General features: G+C 39.6%; 1 protein-coding gene across 4 annotated transcripts in view; it reads left to right on the forward strand.

The window, feature by feature from the left end:
* SCML2 (Scm polycomb group protein like 2) overlaps positions 1-25,253 on the forward strand; it is a 112,664-nt gene that overhangs the window by 66,943 nt on the left and 20,468 nt on the right. For all 4 annotated transcript variants that reach the window (XM_075195080.1, XM_075195081.1, XM_075195083.1 and 1 more), the window contains exons 7-8: positions 21,686-21,930; positions 24,332-24,455. In XM_075195080.1, the coding sequence (XP_075051181.1) occupies positions 21,686-21,930; positions 24,332-24,455 (369 nt within the window). The remainder of the gene's footprint in view (positions 1-21,685; positions 21,931-24,331; positions 24,456-25,253) is intronic.

Raw genomic sequence — 25,253 nt, forward strand, 5'->3', positions numbered from 1 at the left:
TTAGCTTTTTCATGTTGGCAGGGTAAGTGTCGGTATTTCTTCCTTCGGCAAATTTGACTGCTACCAAAATAGATATATACTATTAAAACAAGGCAGTTTCATGAAAACTAGTATCCACTAAAAAACCCACTGTGTGTGCACTGCTGAACAATCCACACCTTGCATAGAACATCGACATCCTACATTTTGCTTGAAACATTCCAAACTAATAGCGGTGCAATAACAAATAGTCCATTATGTGCAGAAATTTAGCAGGATTTTTTGTATCAGTGTTTGATTTGTATGCTACAATAAGCAACATAAGGGTTGACTAAATCTTGAAAACACAGGTGTATTGCTGACCACACATAGGCCAAACACATTGTGGGCAGACAAATTCAACGAGATCTTGATGTTCAGTGCCGAGATCAGGTAACCGAACAACTTCTGCTATTACCAAGGTCTGTTAATGTAATTGGAGGATAACCATACATCAAGGCAATATTGGTCATTTTCCAGACTCATTTACCAACATGAGCAATAATAATTGGGTGACTTTAGATCAGATTATTATCAGCCCATTTGTGGCCACAACACATATCAGTCCAGTTGCCTGGTTTCTTTATTCAAAATCACTTCTAATAAGAGGTGGTATGCCATACTGCCACTGTTTCTACTACCTTCATTGTAAATTCCATTCACTTACATTTTCTATACCACCACTTCTAAATTTTCGCTTCAGACACTGGGAGGAGCAATAAACTACAAGTACACACTTAACAAGCCCACTTCATTTATCTGCCAGACAGACCTAATGTACTTTGGCCTACTATACAGAGGTTACAACAACTAATATTATGAACACTGCTGGTACCCTCCAGGAATATTTTCTGCATAGCATAATTCTTCAATCCCAAATATGCTGCTAAATGAGATACCTTTAAATAATCCATGTGATATACCATTAGTAGTCAGTAGCTTATAATAGGAATAACTTGAGTTACCATTAACAACAAATTAAACTATCCATAATTTCAGTACTTGAAGCCAATTGTGTAGAAATCAGCTGGATTGCAATAATAAAGATTGTACTGCTCAAAAAGTCCTCTGATAATTTATATTTATAATTCACTTATAGAAAATGGTTCAAAGTGGGCTTGTATACGGTAGTATGCCATGCCGACACTTCTTTTACTTTCTTCATTGTAAAACTATAATATTTTATAATAATAATAATAATAATAATAAATATAAGCTAGAAGATGTGCACACCTTTAATAAACATAAAAGAACTCCAATGTGACTGAATAACTTTATATTGAATTTAAAAACCGTTGTCTTTACACAAATAGTATGCAGGTTTAAATGCGGTTTCTGGCATGTTTCATTATAATCCATTCTATTTGAATCCTTTAAAGAATAATTCACTACCACAATCTATCAGAGCGAATTCCGCACATGAGGCTGTATGGAAAGATTGGGATATCTTTTAACACCACAGGACAAGATCTCTGAAAAGTCAGCATGTAATGCAGTCAGTCAGGTCTCACACTGTTCCTTTAGTTGCGTCCGAGTGAGGTATAATATCTCTTCACAGTGTTTCCTGTGTAGTGAAGTGAAACCCGCCCGTATTAGACGTTCTATCCGCTGTGTTAGAAGAAAAGTTCATGCAGGAGGCGACGAGATAAAATAGGACTCCTTGTTCAACAATGGAATATAGCTAGATTCTGGATTTTTTTCTCCAAAGTTACAAACCCAATAGTATTACAATGGAATTCAATAGCAATGAGATTCTGATGCTGTGTCATATCAAACTACCCTCTGACGCATTTCTCCATGTAATTTGGATTCATCGGAGGGGTGTGCACAGCTTCTAGCTTATATATCATTTATTAAATGGATTTATCATCATCATCATCATCAGTTATTTATATAGCGCCAACATATTCCGTAGCGCTTTACAATTGGGGACAAACGTAATAAACTAATAAACAAACTGGGTAAAACAGACAAAGAGGTGAGAAGGCCCTGCTCGCAAGCTTACAATCTATGGGACAATGGGAGATTGACACAAGAGGTTAAGTATACATTTTGCATCTTGGCCCAGCCAGACTGCAAAGGTAGGGTGACTCATAAGCTAAATGATCCTGTCACACAATAATGTTGGTCCGGGGGTAGTTGTCTTGTGTGAAATTGTGTAACAGGCTAAAGGTAGTGAGGTTAAGATGGTGGTTGAGGAATATTATACGCTTGTCTGAATAGGTAGGTTTTCAGAGAACGCTTGAAAGTTTGTAGAACAGAGGAGAGTCTTATTGTGCGAGGGAGAGAGTTCCATAGAGTGGGTGCAGCCCGAAAAAAGTCCTGTAACCGGGAATGGGAGGATGTAATGAGGGTGGATGAGAGACGCAGATCTTTTGCAGAACGGAGTTGCCGAGTTGGGAGATATTTTGAGACAAGAGAGGAGATGTATGTTGGTGCAGCTTTGTTGATGGCCTTGTAGGTTAGTAAAAGTATTTTATATTGGATTCGGTAGAAGACAGGCAGCCAGTGTAGAGACATACAGAGTGATTCAACAGAGGAATAGCTATTTGCAAGGAAAATCAGTCTTGCCGAAGCATGCAAAATAGATTTTAGGGGTTTGAGTCTGTTTTTGGGAAGACCAGTAAGGAGGGAATTGCAATAGTCAATGCGGGAGATGATTAGTGCATGAATTAAGGTTTTAGCAGTGTCTTGTGTGAGATATGTGCGGATTCTGGAAATGTTCTTTAGATGTATGTAACATGATTTAGATATAGAGTCAATGTGGGGAACAAAGGATAGGCGTGAATCAAGGATTACACCTAGGCAGCGAGCTTGTGGGGTGGGATTTATGGTCATGTTATCAACAGAGATAGAAATGTCAGGTATGCTCTTGTTGGCGGGTGGGAATATTATTAACTCTGTTTTAGAAAGATTAAGTTTGAGTTGACGAGAGGACATCCAAGATGAAATGGCAGAAAGACAGTCAGTTACACGGGACAACACAGATGTCGAGATATCAGGAGAGGATAGATAGATTTGGGTATCATCCGCATAGAGATGATACTGAAATCCAAAGGAACTTATTAGATTTCCAAGAGAAGCGGTATAGATAGAGAACAGCAGAGGACCTAGCACCGAGCCTTGTGGTACTCCAACTGATAGGGGAAGCGGAGCAGATGTGGCTCCAGAGAAATTAACAGTGAAAGAGCGATTAGAGAGGTAAGATGAGAACCAGGATAGAACTGTGTCTTGAAGACCTAGGGATTGCAGCGTTTGTATGAGAAGAGAGTGGTCAACTGTGTCAAATGCAGCCGAGAGATCAAGGAGAATTAGGAGAGAGTAATGGCGTTCAGTCTTAGCAGTGATCAGATCATTAACAACCTTGGTCAGCGCAGTCTCTGTGGAGTGTTGAGAACGAAAGCCTGACTGAAGAGGATCCAACAGGTTGTTTACGGAAAGAAAGCGTGTGAGGCGAGTGTAGGCAAGTCTCTCTAGAAGCTTGGAGGGGCAAGGGAGCTGAGAGATGGGACGGTAATTTGAGAGAGAGTTTGGGTCGGAGTTTTGTTTTTTTAGAATAGGAGTAATCACTGCATGCTTGTATAGTGATGGAAAGATGCCAGTAGAGAGTGAGAGATTACAGATTTGAGTTAGAGGTGAAATGAGCACAGAAGACAGGGATCTACCAATTTGCGAGGGAATAGGATCAAGAGGACAGGAGGTAGAGTAGGAAGATAAGAAGAGCGTAGAAATTTCCTCTTCATTTGTGGGGTCAAATGAAGAGAGGGTGTCAGAGGGTAGTGGGAAGGAAATGAGCTGATGGCTTGTTGAGGAAGAGGATACCATTTCTAGTCTGATCTTATCAATCTTGTCCTTGAAGTAGGTAGCAAGATCCTGAGCACTGATAGTAGATGGAGGGTTCGGGGTGGGAGGATTGAGAAGATGATTAAATGTATTGAAAAGGCGTTTGGGGTTAGAAGCCTGAGCATAGATAAGAGATTGAAAGTATGTTTGTTTTGCAGTGTCCAGAGCATTTCGATAGGAGTGGTAGACAGAAGTATATGTGAAGAAGTCATTAGAGCTTCGAGATTTACGCCAGTGACGTTCTGCTTTACGGGACAGTTTTTGAAGATTTCGTGTTGCTTTGGTGTGCCACGGTTGACATCGAAGTCGACGTGTAGTATGAAGTGTCGCTGGAGCCACTTGATCAAGGGCCGTTGCTAAGGTTAGGTGAAAATGAGGTACTGCCATCTCAGGGGATGAGAATGTAGAGATAGGGGAGAGAAGGTGTTGGAGAGAGGTGGAAAATTGTTGAAGATTAATAGAATTCAGATTTCTACGAGTATGAGGAGGCTTGGTTGAGTTAGACAGTAGAGAGGTTAGAGCAGTGGGGGTGAGAGTGTAGCTGATAAGGTGATGATCCGAGAGGGGGAAGGGTGTATTAATAAAGTTAGAAACTGAGCATAGTCTAGAGAAAACAAGATCAAGGCAGTGGCCATCCTTATGAGTAGATGATTCAATCCACTGGGAGAGGTCAAGTGAGGATGTTAGAGAGAGTAGTTTGGAAGCAGCTTTGGAAGGTGGGTTATCAATGGGGATGTTGAAGTCACCCATGATGATGGTGGGGATGTCTGAAGATAAGAAGTGAGGGAGCCATGCAGAGAAATCCTCAATAAATTGTTGGTGTGCTCCAGGGGGACGATAGATCACCGCAACACGTAGGGAGAATGGATTAAAAATGCGAATAGCATGTACTTCAAAAGATGTGAACGTGAGTGATGGGACATTTGGTAGAACTGTGTATGTGCACTGTGGGGAGAGAAGTAGTCCAACCCCACCTCCTTGTCTGCCTTCAGGTCTGGAGGTGTGGGTGAGATGGAGGCCACCATGTGAAAGTGCTGCAGGTGAGGCAGTGTCTGATTGCATGAGCCATGTTTCTGTTATTGCCAGAAGGTTGAGGTTTTTTGAGAGGAAGAGATCATGAACGGAGGTAAGTTTGTTACAAACAGATCGTGCATTCCAAAGGGCACATTTAAAGGACTTGGGAAGAGAGGGTAGACAGGTGATGTGTTTGAGGTTTGCTATAGAACGGTAGTGTTCTGATGTATGTGTGTGTGAGGAGTGTGGGGGACCTGGATTAGGTGATATATCACCAGCTAATAGAAGCAGAGTGAGCGAAAGATAGGCAAGGGGATTGTAAGATGTGTGGCCTTTTATTTTCTGGCGACAGGTGGAGGCTGTACTTGTTAGAGATAATAAATAGGACAACAGTTCATGGGTGTTAAATAGAGGTGAGTGGAGTAATGCAGGTGCAATATGAACAAATTTGTGTGTTGGTGGAGGGGTGAAAGATGACACAGTCCTAAAGATCATGCCATGAAATGAGACTAAGAAAAGCAATTTGTGAAACATTGTGAAAAAAGGGGTAAAAGCAAAAAGCAAGGATATTTTAAGAATTACCTCTTAGCAGTATTCCATATAAATAGACAAGTAGTGCAGAAATAGGCTGTGGCAGATGTTGCTTATTGCTGGGAGTTAAATCAAGTCAAATGTAGTCCAATGTTTGTCCAACTGTGTTGTCTAACTGTGCATTTTCGTCCACTTTGTGAGAAAATCCCACTTAGTGTAGAAATCACACACGTCTAACCCCACATACGTCTCCCCATAGAATGAAACTTTGTTTATTTTGTATTAAATTCGTTATTTTTGTACTTATTTTGTACCATGTCTCTCTCTTCTAGATTTTTTTATATTGTCTTTGGTTTTTATGCGGCTCTTGTTCTTAGATCATTATTTGTAAGAAATGTATCCAATGCATTTTTAAATTCTGTTAGTTAAATTCCAATTGCCACCTCATAAGGTACTGCAAGGAATTTCACAGCTTAACCATCCTTAAAATAAAGAACTACTCCTTGGCACGAAACGTTTGCTTATTGTGCCAAGGAGGATACATTTTTTATTGAGTATATTTTTACATATTATTTAGCTTATAACTATTATCATAGATTTGTAAGGCGCCACAATGCCCGGCAGCACCATACAATAGGGAAAACAGTACATACATAAAACAGAGACATACAAGGTAGACAAAATAAATGCATGAAAACAAAGGGTATGAAGGACCCTGCTCATTAGAGAGCTTACATTCAAAGTGGAAGAGGGCACAGGTGAAACCAGCGGAGAAAATGTGCCTCAAAGTGGAGAATGGGTCAGTTATGAGGTTGCATTAGTGTAAAATAGTGTTATCGGTGATAAGGTAACCTCTAATAAAAAGAGATGGGTTTTCAAACAGCATCTAAAGATTTGAAGGCTGTGGTAAAGTTGAGCATGGTAGGGAATTCCATAAGGGGGAGCAGCACAAGAGAAGTCTTGAAGGCAGGAGTGAGAGGTGGTTACCAGAGACGAAGGCGAAGGTCAGAGGCAGATCTAAGAGGGCGGGAGGAAGCGTATGTTGATATGAGATTTGAAATGTATGCAGGGGTACTGTTGTTGAGGGCTTTGTAGGTAAGGGTGATTAAATAGAATTTGATTTTGGAGGACACAGGAAGCCAGTGTAGGGATTTGCAAAGTGGTGCAGCAGATGTGGAGCGGTGAGAGAAGAAGATAAGTCTTGCATATAGGATGCATTGAAGTGTGGATATATGGGTGTCAGGAATGCCAGATAGCAGGAGGTTGCAATAGTCAAGACTGGAGAAGATGAGAGAATGTATAAGAGTTTTGGTAGCATGTTGAGTAAGAAAAGAGCATATTCTGGCAATGTTTTTAAGGTGGAGTCGACAGCACTGGAAGAGAGTATGGATGTGAGGAATAAAGCAGAGGGTGGAGTCAAGTGTGACAACAAGGCAGCAAGCTTGGGAGACTGAGGAAATTGTGGCATTGACAGTGAGGGAGATTCGAGGGCAGGTGTTGACTCTGGCAGGAGGGAAGATAATAAGCTCTGTTTTGGACATGCTAAGCTTTAGGTAGTGTTGGGACATCCATGTAGCAGAAAAAAGATGATTACATGAGATAGTACAGAAGGAGAGATGTCAGGGGAAGAGATATAGATTTGGGTATCATCAGCGTAGAGGTGGTATTGGAGGCCGAATAAGCGAATTAGTGCCCCAAGAAAAGAGTTGTGCAATGAAAAAGTAAAAGGCCAAGAGCAGAGCTTTGTGGGACCCCAACAGATAGTGAGAGTGGAGGGGAGGATGTTCCAGAGGTAGAAACACTAAAGGAGCGGTTCGGTAGGTAGGAAGTGAATCAGGAAATACCTGTGTCACAAAGGCCAATAGAGTGAAGGGTGTGTAGGAGAAGAGGGTGAGTATCAAAAGCATCAGAGATGTCCAAGGAAATGAGTATGGAGAAATTACCATTAGAGTTTGCAGTAAGTAGATCGTTATTAACTTTTGTGAGAGCAATTTCAGTGGAATGTTGGAGGCGGAAGCCTGATTGCCGAGAGTTGAGAATGGAATGAGAGGAAAGTGAGTCAGGCGTTTGTACACTAATCGCTTCAGTAGTTTGGAGGCAAAGGGGAGGAGAGAAATGGGGCGGTAGTTGGAGAGAGAAGCTGGATCGAGAATTGGTTTCTTTAGAATAGGTGAGATGAGGGCATGTTTAAAGGAGGATGGAAATGTGTCAGTGAAGAGAGACAGGTTGAAGAGGTGAGTTAAAGGTGGGCATGCAGTGGAGAAGTTAGGAGGGAATAGGGTCGAGTGGACAAGTTGTAGAGTGAGATGATAAAATGAGTGCAGAGAGTTCGTCTTCAGTTACTGGAGAGAATTAATTAAGGGTGGATTGGGGAGTGTAGGTAAAGGTGGGTAGAGAGAGTGGCGTGAGTGGAATTTGGCATGAGGAAATAACTTGTTGAATGGTGTCAATTTTGTCTTTGAAATAGGGGGCAAAATCATGGGCAGTGAGGGAGGAAGGAGGAGGTGCAGGTGGGCAGAGAAGTGAGTTGAATGTGGCGGAGAGAAGACGTAGGTTAAAAGACTGGGTGGATATAGAGATTTGAACAATGTTTGTTTGGCAATTGTAAGGGGCAGTTCTGTAAGATGAAAGGATGAATTTATAGTGGAGAAAATCGGGATAGGAATGAGATTTCCTCCAGTGACGCCATGCAGTACGGGAGCACTTTTGCAGGTAATGGATCTGTTTGTTGTGCCATGGGGTTTGGGTCGTCAGAGACTATATGTAGTAGCTGGAGCTGCATTGTCTAGGGCTGAAGTGAGTATTTTGTTGTAGAAAGAGGCAGCCTGATTAGGACAGGACAATGCAGTCATTGGAGAAAATAGAGAACTGGATTGGGTTAAGAGTACTTGGGTTTCGTTGTGTCCGTGTGGATTTGAGTGCGGGGGGGAGGGCTTGAGGTAAGGTGAGGCTGAAGGAAAGGAGATTGTGGTCAGAGTGTGGGAAGGCTAAATTGGAGAAACTAGAGGTGGAGCAGTAGAGGGAGAAGACAAGGTCAAGAGAGTGCCCATCACAGTGAGTGGGAGATGAGGTCCATTGGGAGAGACCAAAGGAGGAAGTAAGTGAAAGAAGTTTAGTGGCAGAAGAGACAGTGGGATTATCAATAGGAATGTTGAAATTGCCTAGTATGAGTGTAGGCAGGTCAAAGGATACGAAATAAGTGAGCCAGGCCGCAAAGTTGTCCAGTAATTGGAAACTGGACCTGGAGGGTAATAAATGACAGCAACACGAAGGTAGAGAGGATAAAATAGACGGATAGTGTGGACTTCAAAGGACGAGAATGAGAGGGAGGGTTCAGAGGATATGACTTGGAAGGTGCAGCTTGGAGAGAGTAGAATGCCTACTCCACCACCATGTCTGTATCTGGGTCTGGGAGTGTGACTGAGGGAGAGTCCCCCATAGGTGAGAGCTGCAGGGGATGTAGTGTCAGAGGAGGTGAGCCACGTTTCTGTAATAGCAAGGAGGTTGAGTGATTTAGAAATGAATAGGCCATTGATGGATGTAAGTTTGTTACAAACAGATCTGGCGTTCCATAGTGCACAGGAGAAGGGAAGAGAGGGTAGTAGAGATATGTGGATAAGGTTGAGGACTAGGATGATGGAGAAAGAAGAGGAGTTTGGAGAGCAGTATGATAACAGTAAATAAGAGAGATTGTAAATTGAGTAGGTGCATGATGGAGAGATGTGAATGAATCTGTATTAACTAGGGTAGGTAATCAGAGAATAGAAAGGAACAATTGATCCAAATTGTGTAGGACAATGAAAGAAGTGAAGGATACTTTTCCGCCCCCTGGCTGAGATTAATGGAGTAGGCAGTGTCTGCCGCTCTGACACAATGAGGTCCAGGAGGATCCTGACAGTTGGGTGCGGAGGGTCCAACAGTCAAACAGAGATGGTAACAGCAAACGCAATTGAGCTCAGTGAATAGCTGAACAGATGTTGAAACAGCAATAACAGTTGAGCTGTGTGGGTCCCACAGCTGGACAGAGATGGTAGTTCTGTAGATCCTAAAACAGCCTTGTTTTTCGGGAAGAAGTCTATTCTCGGCGCTGCTGTGACATTTGCCAACAGTATTTAGAAATGTATTTAGCGTTATATATGTGAGAATAAGGAAAAGTGGGAGCTTTGAGCCAGTGTACAGCTTACTCCAACTGCCGTCCGCATTAGCTCATCTCCTAAGGTACTTTAAACTGTGCCGCATATTCAAGATGTGGTCTCATACCATGTTTGCATTTCAGGTACTTATCCACCTTCCACCTTTTTATGAATCCCCAGGTTTTTATTTGCCATTGCAGCTGCTACTTGACACTGTGTGCTGCTCAGCACCCTGTTTACTATTATTATTTTTTATTTATATAGCACCAATTTACCCATTTACATCAGTCCCTGCCCAATCGAAACTTTGTCTACTTTCTCTATCAGAAGCCAATTAACCTACCAGTATGCTATGGACTATGGGGGAAACCGCGAAAACACGGAACATACGCAACACATAGTGCTCTGGTTGGAATCATACCCATGGCCCCAGCACAATGAGGCAACAACCAATTCTTTATCTGAACACATACATTTTTCCATACCTGACCAGCCTATTATGCAAAATAGTACAAATGCTTTTGCAAAATCGAAATATATCACACACGAATTGTGCTATCAAGATTCAGTTTAAATCTGACCTTCTCATAAAACAAATCCTATTTGTTAGGTTTTACCGGTCCTTCTACAGTATATTATATTACCAGTCCTTCCCTCAAATAATTACCCATGACTGAAGACAGGCTCACAGATCTCAATCCCACCTATTTTGTGCCATTGACCTGGTTATGAGGGACTAAGTAAATATAAGAGATACTGTTTCTATTTCTCTGAATGCTCCCTATTGACTAGAATTATCTGCTTTGTACTTGAAGAAATAATCTTAAATCCTCTAAAATCTGCTGTTTTATTCCACCTCATAAGTACAGAAATAATGTAATTAGATAAACTATTGTTAGAAAATTTATTGTTAACCCCAAATACTAAAGATTTCATGCTACTTACTATTTGAATTGTGCAGTTTCAGATTGGGTAAACCCTCTGTTTACATTTCTGCAGGCTTAATACCAAGTTTGTAGTACTTTTCAGACATTTACTTTTTACTACTATGTTGCTGCTTTAGTGAGTTTTACTAGCAAACATGTATTTCTTTTTGGAATGTAAGGCTCAAGGTCCATTAGTTCAAAACAAACTTTCCTGCTGAACACTTGAGAAAAGACAGATGCTCTGAAAATTAGGTGGGGTGACCCAAAGCCTCTTTCTCATGGCTCTGCTAGTTAACACCCACTGCAATCATTCTCCACAGCAATCAGCATTATTAATGTTGTGCTGTTACTTGTCACCCAGACAATAAACTTATATGCAAAAGAAGCCTCATTCCCCACCATCTGACACCATGGATAGACTTCCTATCTTAAGGGTTTATCTGTCAGGTTGTGATGGGATTTGTTATTTCAAACAAGTGTTTGGCTTGATTACAATCATGGTATAAACAATACAACTTCCCCTCTGCGATGCTTTGTATTTGAGGCAGTAGAGAGAAGCCAGGAAGGAGTCTTGTGCATCTTCACATACAATAAATGTACTGAAAATGTCTATAGAGAATCTAGGGACTTTTTAATACAAAAGCGAAACTCAATTCTCCTTTATGTTGAAATTAACACATCTTTAAATGCAATTGACTCGTATTTTCATTCATTCTGGATATTCCACATTGATAATCACCGAATCATTATAAGGGTTTTGTTTTAGAATTTTGGCAACTAAATTCTGTTGTCTGGTGATTTAGTGCACGTGGTGCAGAGTTGTTGCTTTCAGGAGCTAAAATTACACGTAAGGATTTTGAAGTATTCTAGAAAAGTAACATAAGCAGAAAGTGGAGGTAGAATCCTTGTGGTTTTAAACTAGAAATAAAAGTGTTGTTTTTTTTTTTTAATAGAATATAAAATGAGTGCACTGCTACTTTAAGGACCGATTAACGGCACTTTAATATTATGGATTTAGAAAGCACTGACCTCTTTCCCGGCATTGTAGAGATTTTGGAACATACAGGATATTATGAAAAATTATATGTATGATAATATATCCCTAGTTGTAAATTATTACGATGTTATAACTCCTCAAGGACTTCCTTGAGCATATAAAGACACAAAGCCTAAGGCCTAGGTGACTTTTAATATGTGTAATAATTTACAGTAGAGGGTACAACATAATACACCTTTTTTTTTTTACATATATTATTTATAGGTGAGTCTGTATAAGTTGTATATTATATATTGTTAACATTCACACAACATGGATACACAGAAGGAATGATAACACTGCTCCAAAAACCTTAAAATGTAAAATTGAGGGAACCTGTAAGTGAGACACAGTGAATGCGGGTTATAAAGCAGTTTTAGTTTTAGGTGGGAAAAGTGTTAACAGATTAAGGGGCAGATTCAATTCCCGCGTTGTTCTTTAGAACAATGCGGGCCGCACATTATTATTGTTACTACGGTAATTTTAACACAGATTTTTGTATGAGGCTCACAAAAATCAGCGTTGAAATTACCGTACTAACGGTAATAATGTACAGCAATTACCATAGCATGGCCACCCTAGGCTAATACGTCCGCAGCGCACCCCCCCCCCCCCCCCCCCACCGAATATATAGGTGTATAGGAACACTCCTGAATATGAATGTTCAGGTGTATTCTCCAACATTCAAATTTAGACAGATTGTGCCATTGTCTCTTACCTGTTCTTGCTCTTCTCTCTTGCAACTTTGTTATCCTCTCACTGGCTTCTGGAAAGTTGGCGTCCTTTTTTGAAAATGCAAAAATTTATTAGAATGCAAAATGTTAACAAACCCTGAATGATTAGGCCCTATAGTTAAAACAAAACACTCCATTATGGCCAGCTAAAAGTACCCCATTATACAGGCATGTATAAGCAATATCTGAATATTTGTAGTCAATCAAATACAATACTCTACCAGCCCCATCTCACTAATATTTAGTATTCTAGTGATTGCTGAGACCACAGAGAGCATCCATGTAACTGCCACAGAATCATGAGATTATGCCCCCCAAAGCTGCTCTATTTTTAAATACCCCCTGCAGCCATTTTCCTTAACCACCGCATGCAGCCATTTTTCTTACCTCCCACCCTGCATCCATCCCCCCTGCAGCTATTTTCCTTACCCCCACTCTGTAGCTATCCCCCCGTCACATCAAAACTCCCCCAGTCACATATATCAGCCCCCCTCCTCTGCCCTCCTTCACACATATCAACCTCTCTCCCTCCCTATAGATATGCATGGCAGTCCCTCCCCCTCCCTATAGATATGCATGGCAGTGCCCCCCCCCCTCTCCCTATAGATATGCATGGCAGTGCCCCCCCCCCTCTCCCTCCCTATAGATATGCATGGCAGTGCTCCCCCTCTCCCTCCCTATAGATATACATGGCAGTGCCCCCCCTCTCCCTCCCTATAGATATACATGGCAGTGCCCCCCCTCTCCCTCCCTGTAGATATACATGGCAGTGCCCCCCCTCCCTGTAGATATACATAGCAGTGCCCCCCCTCTCCCTCCCTATAGATATGCAGGGCAGTCCCCCCCTTCACTTACCTGTAGTTATGCTGGCCAGCGTCGCTTTTCAGCTCAGCAGACAGGAAGTGAAGACTTCCTGCTTCCTGTCTGCTGCACAGCAACAGGCAGCCTAGCGATTGGCTGCCTGTTGCCAACCACTGACCACCAATGCTTTGGATCGTCGAGTCCCCCACCCCCCCCCCCCCACGCGGCGACCCCCCCTCCCCCACCCCGGAAAAAAAAATGATTGAAAGAAAAAAAGAAAATGAATGGAAAAAAAATAAAAAATACACGCAGCGTCGCGCCCCCCGGGACCCAGCTCCCCAGGCTGCAGCCTGGTCAGCCTAGTGGTTGACCAGGCCCTGGTAGAAGTAGATTGCTTTATGCAGTAAGGATAATAAGGTAACTTTTAAGCAGAACCATTTAATGTGTCCATGCAGCCTTTTTCCCAACATCCCCTCAAACCTGTTTGGACTTTCTCAAATCATCAAATGAGAATATTCAGCTGTTATCAGTGGAGAATTACAGTAACTTAATCCAGTTGTGTGCACTGTAGGCTGGATATCTGACATCCAGGATCCTGCTCCCAACCATTAACAATTTTGGGGCTGATGTAGAGTTGAATTTTGATGCATCTTACAATTACAACTCTTTACAACTGTTGTGTCAGGACAGGAAAGCATATGCTGAGTACAGTAAAAGCGCCTTCACGTGGTTGAAACTTCGGGAGGCCAAGATGAATCCGCATTTATACCTGTCAGGAGACATATCTCTTACAGGTGCTGGAGGGCTGATGCATCGAGACTCTATGATGATGATCAGCAGCATTTACTAGCCATTTCTAATTGGTTAATCGCATATTGACCCACTCCCAGTCATAGTATTTAATTAAGGTGGCAGCTATATTATAATTGCGACTGTCTAATGACATTATTATAATGTTATTGATATTTCCATTTGGACTACTGCAGGAAAGGAGATTCCCATTTGAGGGCAAGACAACAGATATTTGCAATATACTTTATATGGTAAATGTGACTTTCGCATTAATAACTGTGTCCAAGCACTATTCTCTCTTGTGTATGACACTTTATTACATTATTATAATGTGTACAAGTAGGGGAATCTGACTTTACTGCTAACACTGTCAAGCCACATCTCAATGCTGTTGTGGAGTGTAAGTAAGCAAACTTGTTACAACTGATTGATATCTTGCACATCTGCTACTGACGTACAGCTGGATGCATCTTGAGCTGCGTCCAACTGAACATATTCATATAAATGTGCTTTTCCATGAGTGAGTCTTTTCCTGCTTACATTTGTCCAACTCTACATGAGCCCCGGTGTATAAATGTAGTATTCTATTATACAATAGTGAGATGCAATGTCTAGGTGGAGATTCAGAGGATGATGATAATTTGAAGGGAGAAATGTATGAGGTGTTACAATATAGATCGGCGATAAGCAACCTGATATATTTCAGGAGCCACATAGTGCACCCCCCTAAAATCCAGAAAGGCCACAATTTGCCCTTAATCTCAGTAATAAGTTAAAACAATATGTTGAAGGCATTTTAAATAAGTATTACCAGCTGTAGCAAACAAATAAACAAGAAGGAGCTTGGGGCCACATGTGTTGGCTTGGAGGGCCGCCTATTGCCCATCACTCATATAGATGTTACAAGAATGTTAATTGGAAAAATATTAAGGGATAGGGTGATTTTTTTCATTTATTCTATTGCGCATTAGAAAGGCGATGAAGGAAAATTTTGGCCCAAGATTTCTAAACTGAAAAGGGGAATCTAAAGAACAGTGGATGGATTATGGTTGTTAAAAGTTAAATGTTTATATTTTATATATAAACCAGAATGCTCTCATTTTGAAATGCACAAACTACCATTTTTACATTACAATATGACACACTATTATTAAAGATAATTTGGGAGTGCTTACATCTATCAGACTCCTTAGAATTACTTCATTGTGAACAATATGTTAATTTTAATATTTCAAACATGAATATTCCACCTTCTTACAAGGTACTAATATATATTAGTTCAGATATAGTTGCTTATGTAGACTGTTCATAAATTATATACTCCTCATTTGCAAAATCTGAGTGTATTTAACTGGAAATAATCTGTGTTGTTATGCCTCCTAGCAATTTAGATTCAATCTGGTGCTTATTTCTATGTTGCAAGTACAATGCTAATGCTCTGTGTCTCATTGAAAGGGAAAGTCTTTGTGAGATATTGTTATCTTAATGACATGCTTTGCAGAAGAATAGACATATTTAAACAGATCCAATGTTAGTTTTATCTCATATGTTGCCCCAAAATGTGGGCTATGCCACCATGAAATATTGTTTCTACAAGTTTATTAAACAAGATAAATATATTTTGTAAACAGTGAGCAAATACCAGACAACATCTTTGGCATATATAGTTTCAAATTGAAGCAGCAGGTTTTTTGTCTTGTTGTTTTTTTTAACAAACATTGAAATATGTAAAGGCCTCTTCGCTCTGTGTGTGTATATACGTATGTGTGTATATATGTGACTGTGTGTGTAAAATATATATATATATATATATATATATTATTTTTTTTATATATATAAAATATATCGTTGTTGGGGTTGGAGTGTATATAAGGTACATAGTGGCCGTCTGATGTCATCTTTAAACAGATATACAATAGGAGTTCCTGAATAAAATTAATTTTTTTGTGTATAAAAATACTAGTTGGGGTTCAGGACAAAAGGGGAGGGAGTGAAACAAGCAAGTAAAACAGGTCTTTATGTATGAAGCAATACTTGAAACAATAGTTTAGGATGATATACATATTCAATTGCACCATTACACATACGATCTAAACTATTTGTTATATTGGGCACTGCTATAGGGAAAAGTATAAGCCCTGGTAATTGCATCATTCAATATTGTATTATTATTATTATTATTATTATTATTTAAATGCTCTTTAGAATTCCAGAAAAGCACGTTTTCTCCGCAATGTAAACTTGCACTTTGGTCTCCTCAAAAATAAATTTTGATTGCCCAGCGCCATGAAAATAGATGTCAGAAATGACTACCAGATAATGAAAGTTTCATCTTTTCTTTAGCAGAGCTTTTTTCGTAACAAGTTCTCTTGAGACTCACACACAGTTTCTCTTAGATGTGGGGTATTTTCTCCTAATACACCAATGCTGGCTGTTATGTGCTCGGCTCTCCCCCTCCCTCACCCTCCCGTCTTGATCTCTTTCCAGATCCGCTGACCCAACACAACCTTTGCTCTACCTCCCAGCGCTGGGGTGAAGGCAGCCAGGGCAGGTGACTGATTATTACTGTCACTACAGCTAGCAGACAATATGAGATTACTTTAGCGGTTTCTCTTCCTCTTTTTCCTCCATTCTCTGCCTTTTCTTCCTTCCTCCCTGCCCCCACTACCGGCTTTCTCCTCTCACCCCTCCCCACAAGTACCACATGCAGATCTCTGAGAACCCATTTGCTAGGCTCTTGCAGGGTTGCACCCGGCAGCAGGGGGCTTTGTGTTAGACTTGTGTCTGTTTTGGTCCTAGTTAAACTGAGCAGTGCTGTCCTCAGGACAATCTTACTAATGTGCAGAGCTGCACACGTTATTGTAAGGTAGGAAACCTAAACCCTAGCATACTGTTTCATTGTTGTATTTGTGAAGTCAGTTATGTGGGTAGCCATAACACAGACCCTAATCAGTTTACACTGATATTCTATAAGGAACTGATCCCTTGTAATTACATTCTATGCTATTGAAATAAAACGTATATCATATTTGCATTGGAGAACTTATTTGACCATGGACAGTGTGCTTTTCGAGCTTTAGACTGTTACAAGTAAACTTCCAGTGACAGTGACCCATCACTGGTAACACAGAAGTAGCTTTTCTGAAGGTGGATGATAGTACAAATCTGATCATTCTCATTTCAACTTATCAAAAGACGAACTCCTCCTTAAGTGTTATAATTTTATATTAACACACGGAAACATAGAGTATTTTAGAACCTTTCATCCTAATTGTATGATAATTCTGCTTGTGTACAAATAGATACTTTCTGTAAATGACAATATTCTTTATATATAATTGCACTTTTTCATTCATTTGTTTTGATGGAGCAATTATTGTAGTATTCCACAAGAGTGATTATTTTTAGATGTCCATTTTATGCTATGAATTGTAAATTATTTTCATATGGTTTACATATACATATCTTATGACCAAGCATTCAATTTTATTAAGTTTTTTGTTTTAGCTTTGTGAACACGATGGGTCTGGACACTTTTTATTATGGTTTTTGTCTTGTTTCTTCTGCTTCAAAATGCACAGAAAACTGAGTAAAAAACAACAGCTGTGGCACAATACAAACGGTTTATTTTTTTGGTTTTGTTTTTGCATCTATTCTCAGCAAGCACAAAATGCAATAAAATACATAAAAATCGCACATTCATTTACAGCACTTGTTATGGATTTATGACACAAATACAAATAAGCTAATATGTCAAGTTTGAAGTAACAAAACTGTATGATGACCAGTAATGTTTAGACCTAACAATATTCAAATACTCAATTATTCAAATATTCCATCCGCCTGTAGCAATGGCAGAAAACATTCAGGACACAATCTTTTGTTAAGGTTCTGATGGCCGCATAAGTTGGTAATAGTGATGTCATGTCTACTAATGGTAAATCTACTGATAAGATGACTACACCATTAATTTATTTCATTATTTCTTATATTAATTAAAGAAGAAGATAATATATATCATTCCCCTGTGTTGTAGAATTGTCCCTTTGACTGATTTAAGTGTGTTGCATATGCAGTTTCAAAATGACTTCCATCTTTATAGGGATATTGTCAGAAACATAGAGCTGGGCATTTTAATAGCTTTTTTTTTACCTTAGTTAAATGCATAAGTCGTAAGATAAAAAATAGTGCTTCCCAACTGACCAAGCACCCCCGCTATTTTGTCACTGTCTTGTGTCCCTAACTAACTGTATTTATTAGAACCACTGGGGTGCTATGCAGGAGCTTGGTTGGCATTTGTGTTAGCCAATTACGTTCTGCTAACATATGGGTTTGTTATGACAAATGACATTCAATCTGCAAACAATCTGCTGCATTGCAACCCTACAGCCTGATGTATACTGGCAGCTGAGAGCACCACACAGTGACAAATTCAGCTCCATCCACGCATGAAAGTTTGGAAAGTATAGCAAATTTTCTTCCTTTTTTAAAAAACAACAAACCTTTGTAGTGCATCTCACTGAATCACATAGTGTTATTAAAATGTAAAGCTGCAACTTTTTTTTAAGGAATACTTAGTGTAAACTAATTATTAATGTGAGTGCTTTCCAGAAAGGTCTGACACTTTAAAGCAGCAACAATTAGGACAATTTAAATTTGGCTACTGTCGAAAGAACTCGAAAACGTCTCTAAATTTCCAGATAGGGGATCTTGTTATATATTTGGCGAGATATACAGGGTGGGGCATAAAGATCTCCCATATTTCGAGGGGGACACTGTGTGAGCTGTAGTGGGGTTAAAGAGGTTGGGTAGATTTAATGCCATAGGTTAGGCTCTGCTGTTTTAAGTACCCATCATGAATTGGGCGGTGAACATCGGGGCTTTGCTGTTCAAGCGTTTTATAAGAACAACCGTTCTGTGATAACAATGTAGAAAGCGTTCCGTACCAGTTTCGCGCTAGGTCGAAATGCATCTGTACCAGATCAGAAAACGATTTTGCTATGGATTTCTAATCTTTGGGCAACTGGATCCACACTGAAAGAAAGTCATCTGGTAGACCTAGGCCTAATAGAACGCCAGAAATGTGGAAGCAGTGATTCAGCAATCACCAACGCGTTCCGCTCATAAGCATGCCATGGCACTGGGGATTTCAAGTCGGAGTTTGAGGAGAATTTTACATGATGATTTTATAATTACATCCTTACAAAATTATGTTGGTTCAAGAATTAAGTGAGGGAGATTATGCCAAGCGCAGAGCCCTATGTAAGAAAATTCTTGAACAGGTTCCTGCTGCAGCCGTGAAATTCGCTGGGTGCATTTAAAAAGTCCTGGCAGCTGCTTTTTATAATCTTTAAATTCACGTATACATTATAAAACTTAATAGCAAATCAAAATGTCTATATCTGCTTTCGGGCTATGGCATATCTTTTATAATGCCGCAGGATTCCAAATACAGAACGGTGTTCTGAATTAAATGCCCCATAGACATTTATATTAAATATTAAATGCATTTTTTTCCTTCACCTGTGGACTTTACACTTTTCTTTTTATTACACCTTAGCTACAGTGTTCTAATCATAGAAAATTACTAGGAGACAGAAAAACTAGTGAGATAACATAGATGAATGGCTTGTTATGGTCTATATCATTTTACCCACTATGAATTAACATTATTGAGAAGGGTAATTTTTTTCTCTTTACAAATAGTGACCTTGCTTTTATTGTAATGACTAATGGTGTGTATATATAAGGGGATCTACATTTGTGTAACTTGAGAAAGGCCTATGCAATTAAATATTAAACAGGAAAGTGGCGTCTGTGATGCTGTGTATGTAGACATGTAAAATGTGAAACGTGAGCACACTTTTTTTAAGTTAAAAAAGAAACTGAAGTTGGAGAAATAGGAAACACAAGAAAAGTATTTTTTGCAGGTAGTGTATATATACCATGAAATTCTGGCACCAGGTCGTCTGATGTTATTTCAATGCTTTAATACATTTTGTTTTATCCACTACATACCACACATCGCAAAAACACGAAAATGATTCTTCACTGTTCATTTTGGAACTGGAGGGAGCTGGGATTAAAATCCCTTTCTGATCACATAAGCACAACACACTGTGGTACTGCTCTGCACTGACATTACTGGGGTCAGCGGGAACTCCCAGTGCTGGAGTCACTGTGGTTGCATGACTGTGTCTGAGACTTCTAAAGACCCCATGCAGCTCTCCCTTAGGGCTTCTTAGTGGTAGATAATGTGTTATGTGTGCAAACATAGACATAAATGTCACTGACATATAACACTATGCTACAGCATGTTAGCACATTCACTAGACATGGTTATGTACAGGTAGTGGTCCAAGACAACTAATGGTTGGAGACATTGTCATCCTGGAATACACAAATAAATGCTGCAGCATAAGTAGCACTTAGCAAATTTGCCATGTAAGAGAACAACTGCAAACCATGCCATCCAATTACAAAACCACAAGAACCCTCCACAAGAAACAAGCACTCAGGGCTGTAATGTTTTTTGGATTTGCGCCACTTGTGCTCTAGTCCGTTTGTTGAGATCGTCATCATCATTTATTTATATAGCGCCACTAATTCTGCAGCGCTGTACAGAGAACTCATTCACATCAGTCCCTGCCCCATTGGAGCTTACAGGCTAAATTCCCTAACATACACAGACAGACACACAGACTAGGGTCAATTTTTTAGCAGCCAATTAATCTACCAGTATGTTTTTGGAGTGTGGGAGGAAACCAGAGCACCCGGAGAAAACCCACGCAAACACAGGGAGAACATAAAACTCCTCACAGATAAGCCCATGGTCGGAAATCGAACTCATGACCCCAGTGCTGTGAGGCAGAAGTGCTAACCACTAGGCCACTGTGCTGCCCCCAACATGATGAGGGTTACTTCTGACCATAGCAACTCCACTGCTTGGTAGTCTATTGCTTGTGCATTTTGCACCACTGAACTCAAACTTGCACTGTAAGGTGTGTTGAGTTATTTATGCACAGTAACTTGACTTTAATATCCTGCTCTGTGGAGTTTGTGCTTCCGTCCACTGTTGCTGCTGCTGCTGATTTTTGTTTATCCTCATAGCTAACATCACCTAAGACATCGTTGCTCATGAAACATTCCTGGCAAACACCCCACCAATTACCCCTCTTTCAAAGACTCCTCTAGTAGCCATGTTAACCATAATCATTTACAACCAGGACAGTCCAGCATTTTTATACGTAACCCTGAATATTTTGGTATGTTTTTTTTGCCTAATCAGCATCCGCAGCCAAACCTGTGTGGAAGACAATGCTTTTAATATTGTGCCCCTCATTTACCCAGGTGTTTCCCTGTTTTTGTGCACTACCTGCATGTCATATAAATTAATGCCGTTATTTTTCCATTTTATTGAGCATAAAATGATCAGTCTACCTGTATGTATAATTGTTATTCTGGTCATAGATTTTGTTACTATGGTAAATCTGTTACAGGGCTCTTTTTTTTTTTTGTGACAGCCAATCATTATGTATCTCATCGTGTAATCTGATTGGAAGCCCTGTGACCCTTACTGCAACACTTTCTCTGGTTTTATAATCCCAAATTATCACCTTGATGCAACCTTAGTTAATTTAGTGGGGCTTGATGCAACATGTTGAAATAGAAATATGTTATTTTTGATTTTCAACATGTTCAGTGGTTTTTAAATCTGTCCTCCAGCATCTGACTGATCAAAGCTAAATAGGGATTACATAATTGAGTTGGAAAAATATAACAATTTAAAAAAATGAGCGACTTTTAATTATCTCCTTCTTATGTGAATTCTATTTTATGCTTTTGAATCCTTTGCAGTTTCTGTTTCAAAGAACACAAGTGCCTCAACATCACCTGTAAAGGGTATCAGACGTTCCATGCAGTGTCCCCAGATGCCTGTGTTGGCACAGAAGGGTAGGAAACCCATGCGGGACAAGCCCCTTGAACAAGCTTCCACTCCATTGAGAAAAGGCAAGCGTCCAAAAAACACCACATTGGAAAGAAATGTGCTAAATAGTGATAACCTTAAAACAAGACCGAAGGGACTAAAGCCAGGAAGAAAGGTGATTAGTTCTCTTTGTTTTTCTATTGTTGTTCACTAGGAAACAAAATTTCTGCTGGATTTATTCTGGTCTTGCCTTTTTTTCTGGTTAGTGAAAGCATGCACTTCAGAGAGAGGCAGTCATCTGCAGCTCTCCAGCTGTTCCTGAACTTGAATTCTCATTGTCCATTCAGTAAATTGTTTTGGACATGGGGCAGATGGCATTAGATGCAAAATGTGCACTTTATAACTAGAATTTTTATGACATAGGTGTTTACTGAAAAATAAATGTATGCACATCAAATGTAACCCTGAATACTAAATTAGCAACATACTTTCTGTGAAACAGTGTCACAAAATTTTTGTTCTACATGTTAAGATGAGGCTTTTCCAGGCAAATTTACGTTTCTCGAGGTTATGCTGCTTTTAGTACAAGAAAATGTCCTGTTGATTCTAGATATTGCAGATTGGTGGTGAGTGCTACTGCCAAGTCTGTTTGCAAGTATTCCTATATCCTCCTTCTTTATGGAGTCACTCAAGTTTTCTCATGCAAGGTGTAAACTGCCATATTTTTTGGATAGGTCTTAATGGGGCATTTCATGGATATAAACTTGGGAGAATGTCTGATCAGTTAGGGTAGGTAGCTTAATAGAAGAGATGTAGGCTAGAAAAGTTTTGTAGGCACTAGTTGGTAGAGCTTAATGAGATTTAAGGCGTGTGGGAGGGCAGGTAAGGTGCAGATCTTTACTTGTGGATCAGCATTTTAAAGAGGATATGTGAGATGGTGGGCTTTGTACATAAGGGATAGGCTTTACATTTTAATTTTGGACACTATAGGGAGCCGGTGCAGGCACTTGCACACGGGGGAAGTACCTGGAGGTGTGACGAAGTCAGGCAGTGGTATTGAGGACAAGGTGCAGAGGAACTAGACCTTTCTGCAGAAGGATGACTAAGATGAGGTTACAATAATCAGACAGTGTCATAGAAATATCAGTGGAAGCGAGGAAAAGAAGAGACTCTGTTTTATCCAGCTTAGCTCCAGATGTCTACACCTTTAGTGGACAAGCAATCTGTCATTGTAAACAAAACAGTGCACTTGGGTATTATGTGCATACAGGTGATACTGATATTAATTTGAGAATGTTGGCATGCCCACATATGCAATGTTTTTTCTGTTACAAATATATTAAATGAGATATGATCAATTACCACTACATATGTAATGCACAAAATATCTTAATAGAAAATAACGTACAGAATTTTATTGATTAAAAGTGAAAACAATTTTTATTGCTATGTGTGTGGGTAATTTGAACAAATCATAATTAACTGATTGCTTACCTGCAACTCTACCAAGTTGGCCTGATTTAGATTATTCTGTGTGTGTACAAATCAATTAATGAATAGATTGTTTGTGAAAGATGTTTTGTTTAATTATGAAAAAGTCCAAGAAAATGGGGGTTTGTCGGGATCGATCAATATTGTGAAAGGCTGTGTTAGGTTCCAGGATTAGATAGTCCCTTGGACTTACAGACTAGGGCAACAGAGATGGATCTGCTGATTAGTAGTGAAAACCGGGTGAAGATACTGGGAACAGTGTAAAGTTCGCTATATATGCTGTGATTTGAACGGCCAATTTGCTATTTGAGCTTTGGTGGCAAAACGGCAAACAATCCAGATCAACATCTGACCACATCTTATGACTATACCATGTGATCGGATCTGCCCATGCATGGTAGGTACAGACAGGAGATTTAGCAAATTTCAGTTACAGTCTTAGGAGTAGATTCAATTCCCTGTGTTGTTCTTTAGAAAAACGCGGGGTGCGTATTATTATCGTTACTATGGTAATTTCAACACAGATTTTTTCTTGCGGCTCACAGAGCCTCGAGCAAAAATCAGCGTTGAAATTACAGTAGTAGCGTTAATAATGCGCAGCTATTACCGTAGTAACAATAATTGTTCTGTGCGGGCCGCGCACTATTATTGTCACTACGGTAATTATTATGGCAGAATTATAGTTGACAATAAGCCATCTTTCAGACAATGTAGGTTGAACTAGAAGTTTTCACTATCACCTTATGTTCATTTGTTTAATAATCAAAGCTGCACCCATTCAATCAATTTTACAATGTTTCTTCCTTCCCTTGCCAAGATCCCAGGAGCTGCTCTGTATTTCCTGGGCTCCTTTGCTTCTGAGTAGTGACTGGGAGGACCAATCATAAGCTGCAATCTTTCTATATGTTTTCACGACTGTGAAAAGAACCGGAGGGTCCACAGCGGAACATGGCTGCATGGAGCAGCTCCTGGGGCTCTGGCTAGGGTTGGGTAGAAGCGAAGTAAAATGTACTCTAAATGATCATATTGTAGGCTTAATATATAATATAATATTGCATGTACTGTGAACTTTTTCTGTTTTCCAGAAAGAACTCCTGCAGTTGCATTCAACTCTACCTCCAGAAAACCATGATGGAGACAACAGTAAATCTCAGATGATAACAGATGGTGTTAATATTTTAAATTCTTCAATGACTGTGATTTCTACAGGTAACCAAAACTATGTCTGTTTTATACTTAGGGGCATATTTACTAAACTTCGGGTTTGAAAAAGTGGTGATGTTGCCTATAGCAGATTCTAGTTAACATTTATTTAGTACATTCTACAAAATGACAGCTAGAATCTGATTGGTTGCTATAGACAACATCTCCACTTTTTCAAACCCGCAGTTTAGTAAATATACCCCTTAAACTTGAAAAACACATAAAATATAACATAAGGGATAATAAAATCGCACTGCATCATATGCGTATGTGAAGTTATGCTATGATTGACATTGATCATGTATTGGCAAATGACAAACGTCTGGTGTTAATGGAATATTGTCTGGGTTACAATAATATTAGCACTCTTTACATTCTTCCTTTAAGTGGATACATGCAAAAAAACATGCTTTAATGGCTCATTAGATACTTGGAATCTTGGTATGTACAGTATAATATAAAGTGTTCGCAATCTGTAGTTGACTTACTCATCCCAAATAAAATAAAACTGTACTCTGATTGTGTCACAAAGGCAAAATTAATTGCAGAAAACACATACCAGACCCATATTAGTGATTACAGAGTCCAACTGATTTCACAGAACAAGGCTGCTTTTGTCAAGGTTAAAATCACAATGAGATTTGCAAACTTTAAATAGTAAATATCTGGCTAGCAGCATGCTTGTGCATGTAACAACTAGTGAAACGTAACCGTTTAGAACAAAATCATATTTTTAAACATTATTACTCATTTTAAAAGTTTGTGAGTAATCTGATTTTATAAGAAGTTAACATATTGACCTAC

The sequence above is a fragment of the Mixophyes fleayi genome, chromosome 2 (assembly GCF_038048845.1).
Source record: "Mixophyes fleayi isolate aMixFle1 chromosome 2, aMixFle1.hap1, whole genome shotgun sequence".
Classification (NCBI taxonomy): Eukaryota; Metazoa; Chordata; class Amphibia; order Anura; family Limnodynastidae; genus Mixophyes; species Mixophyes fleayi.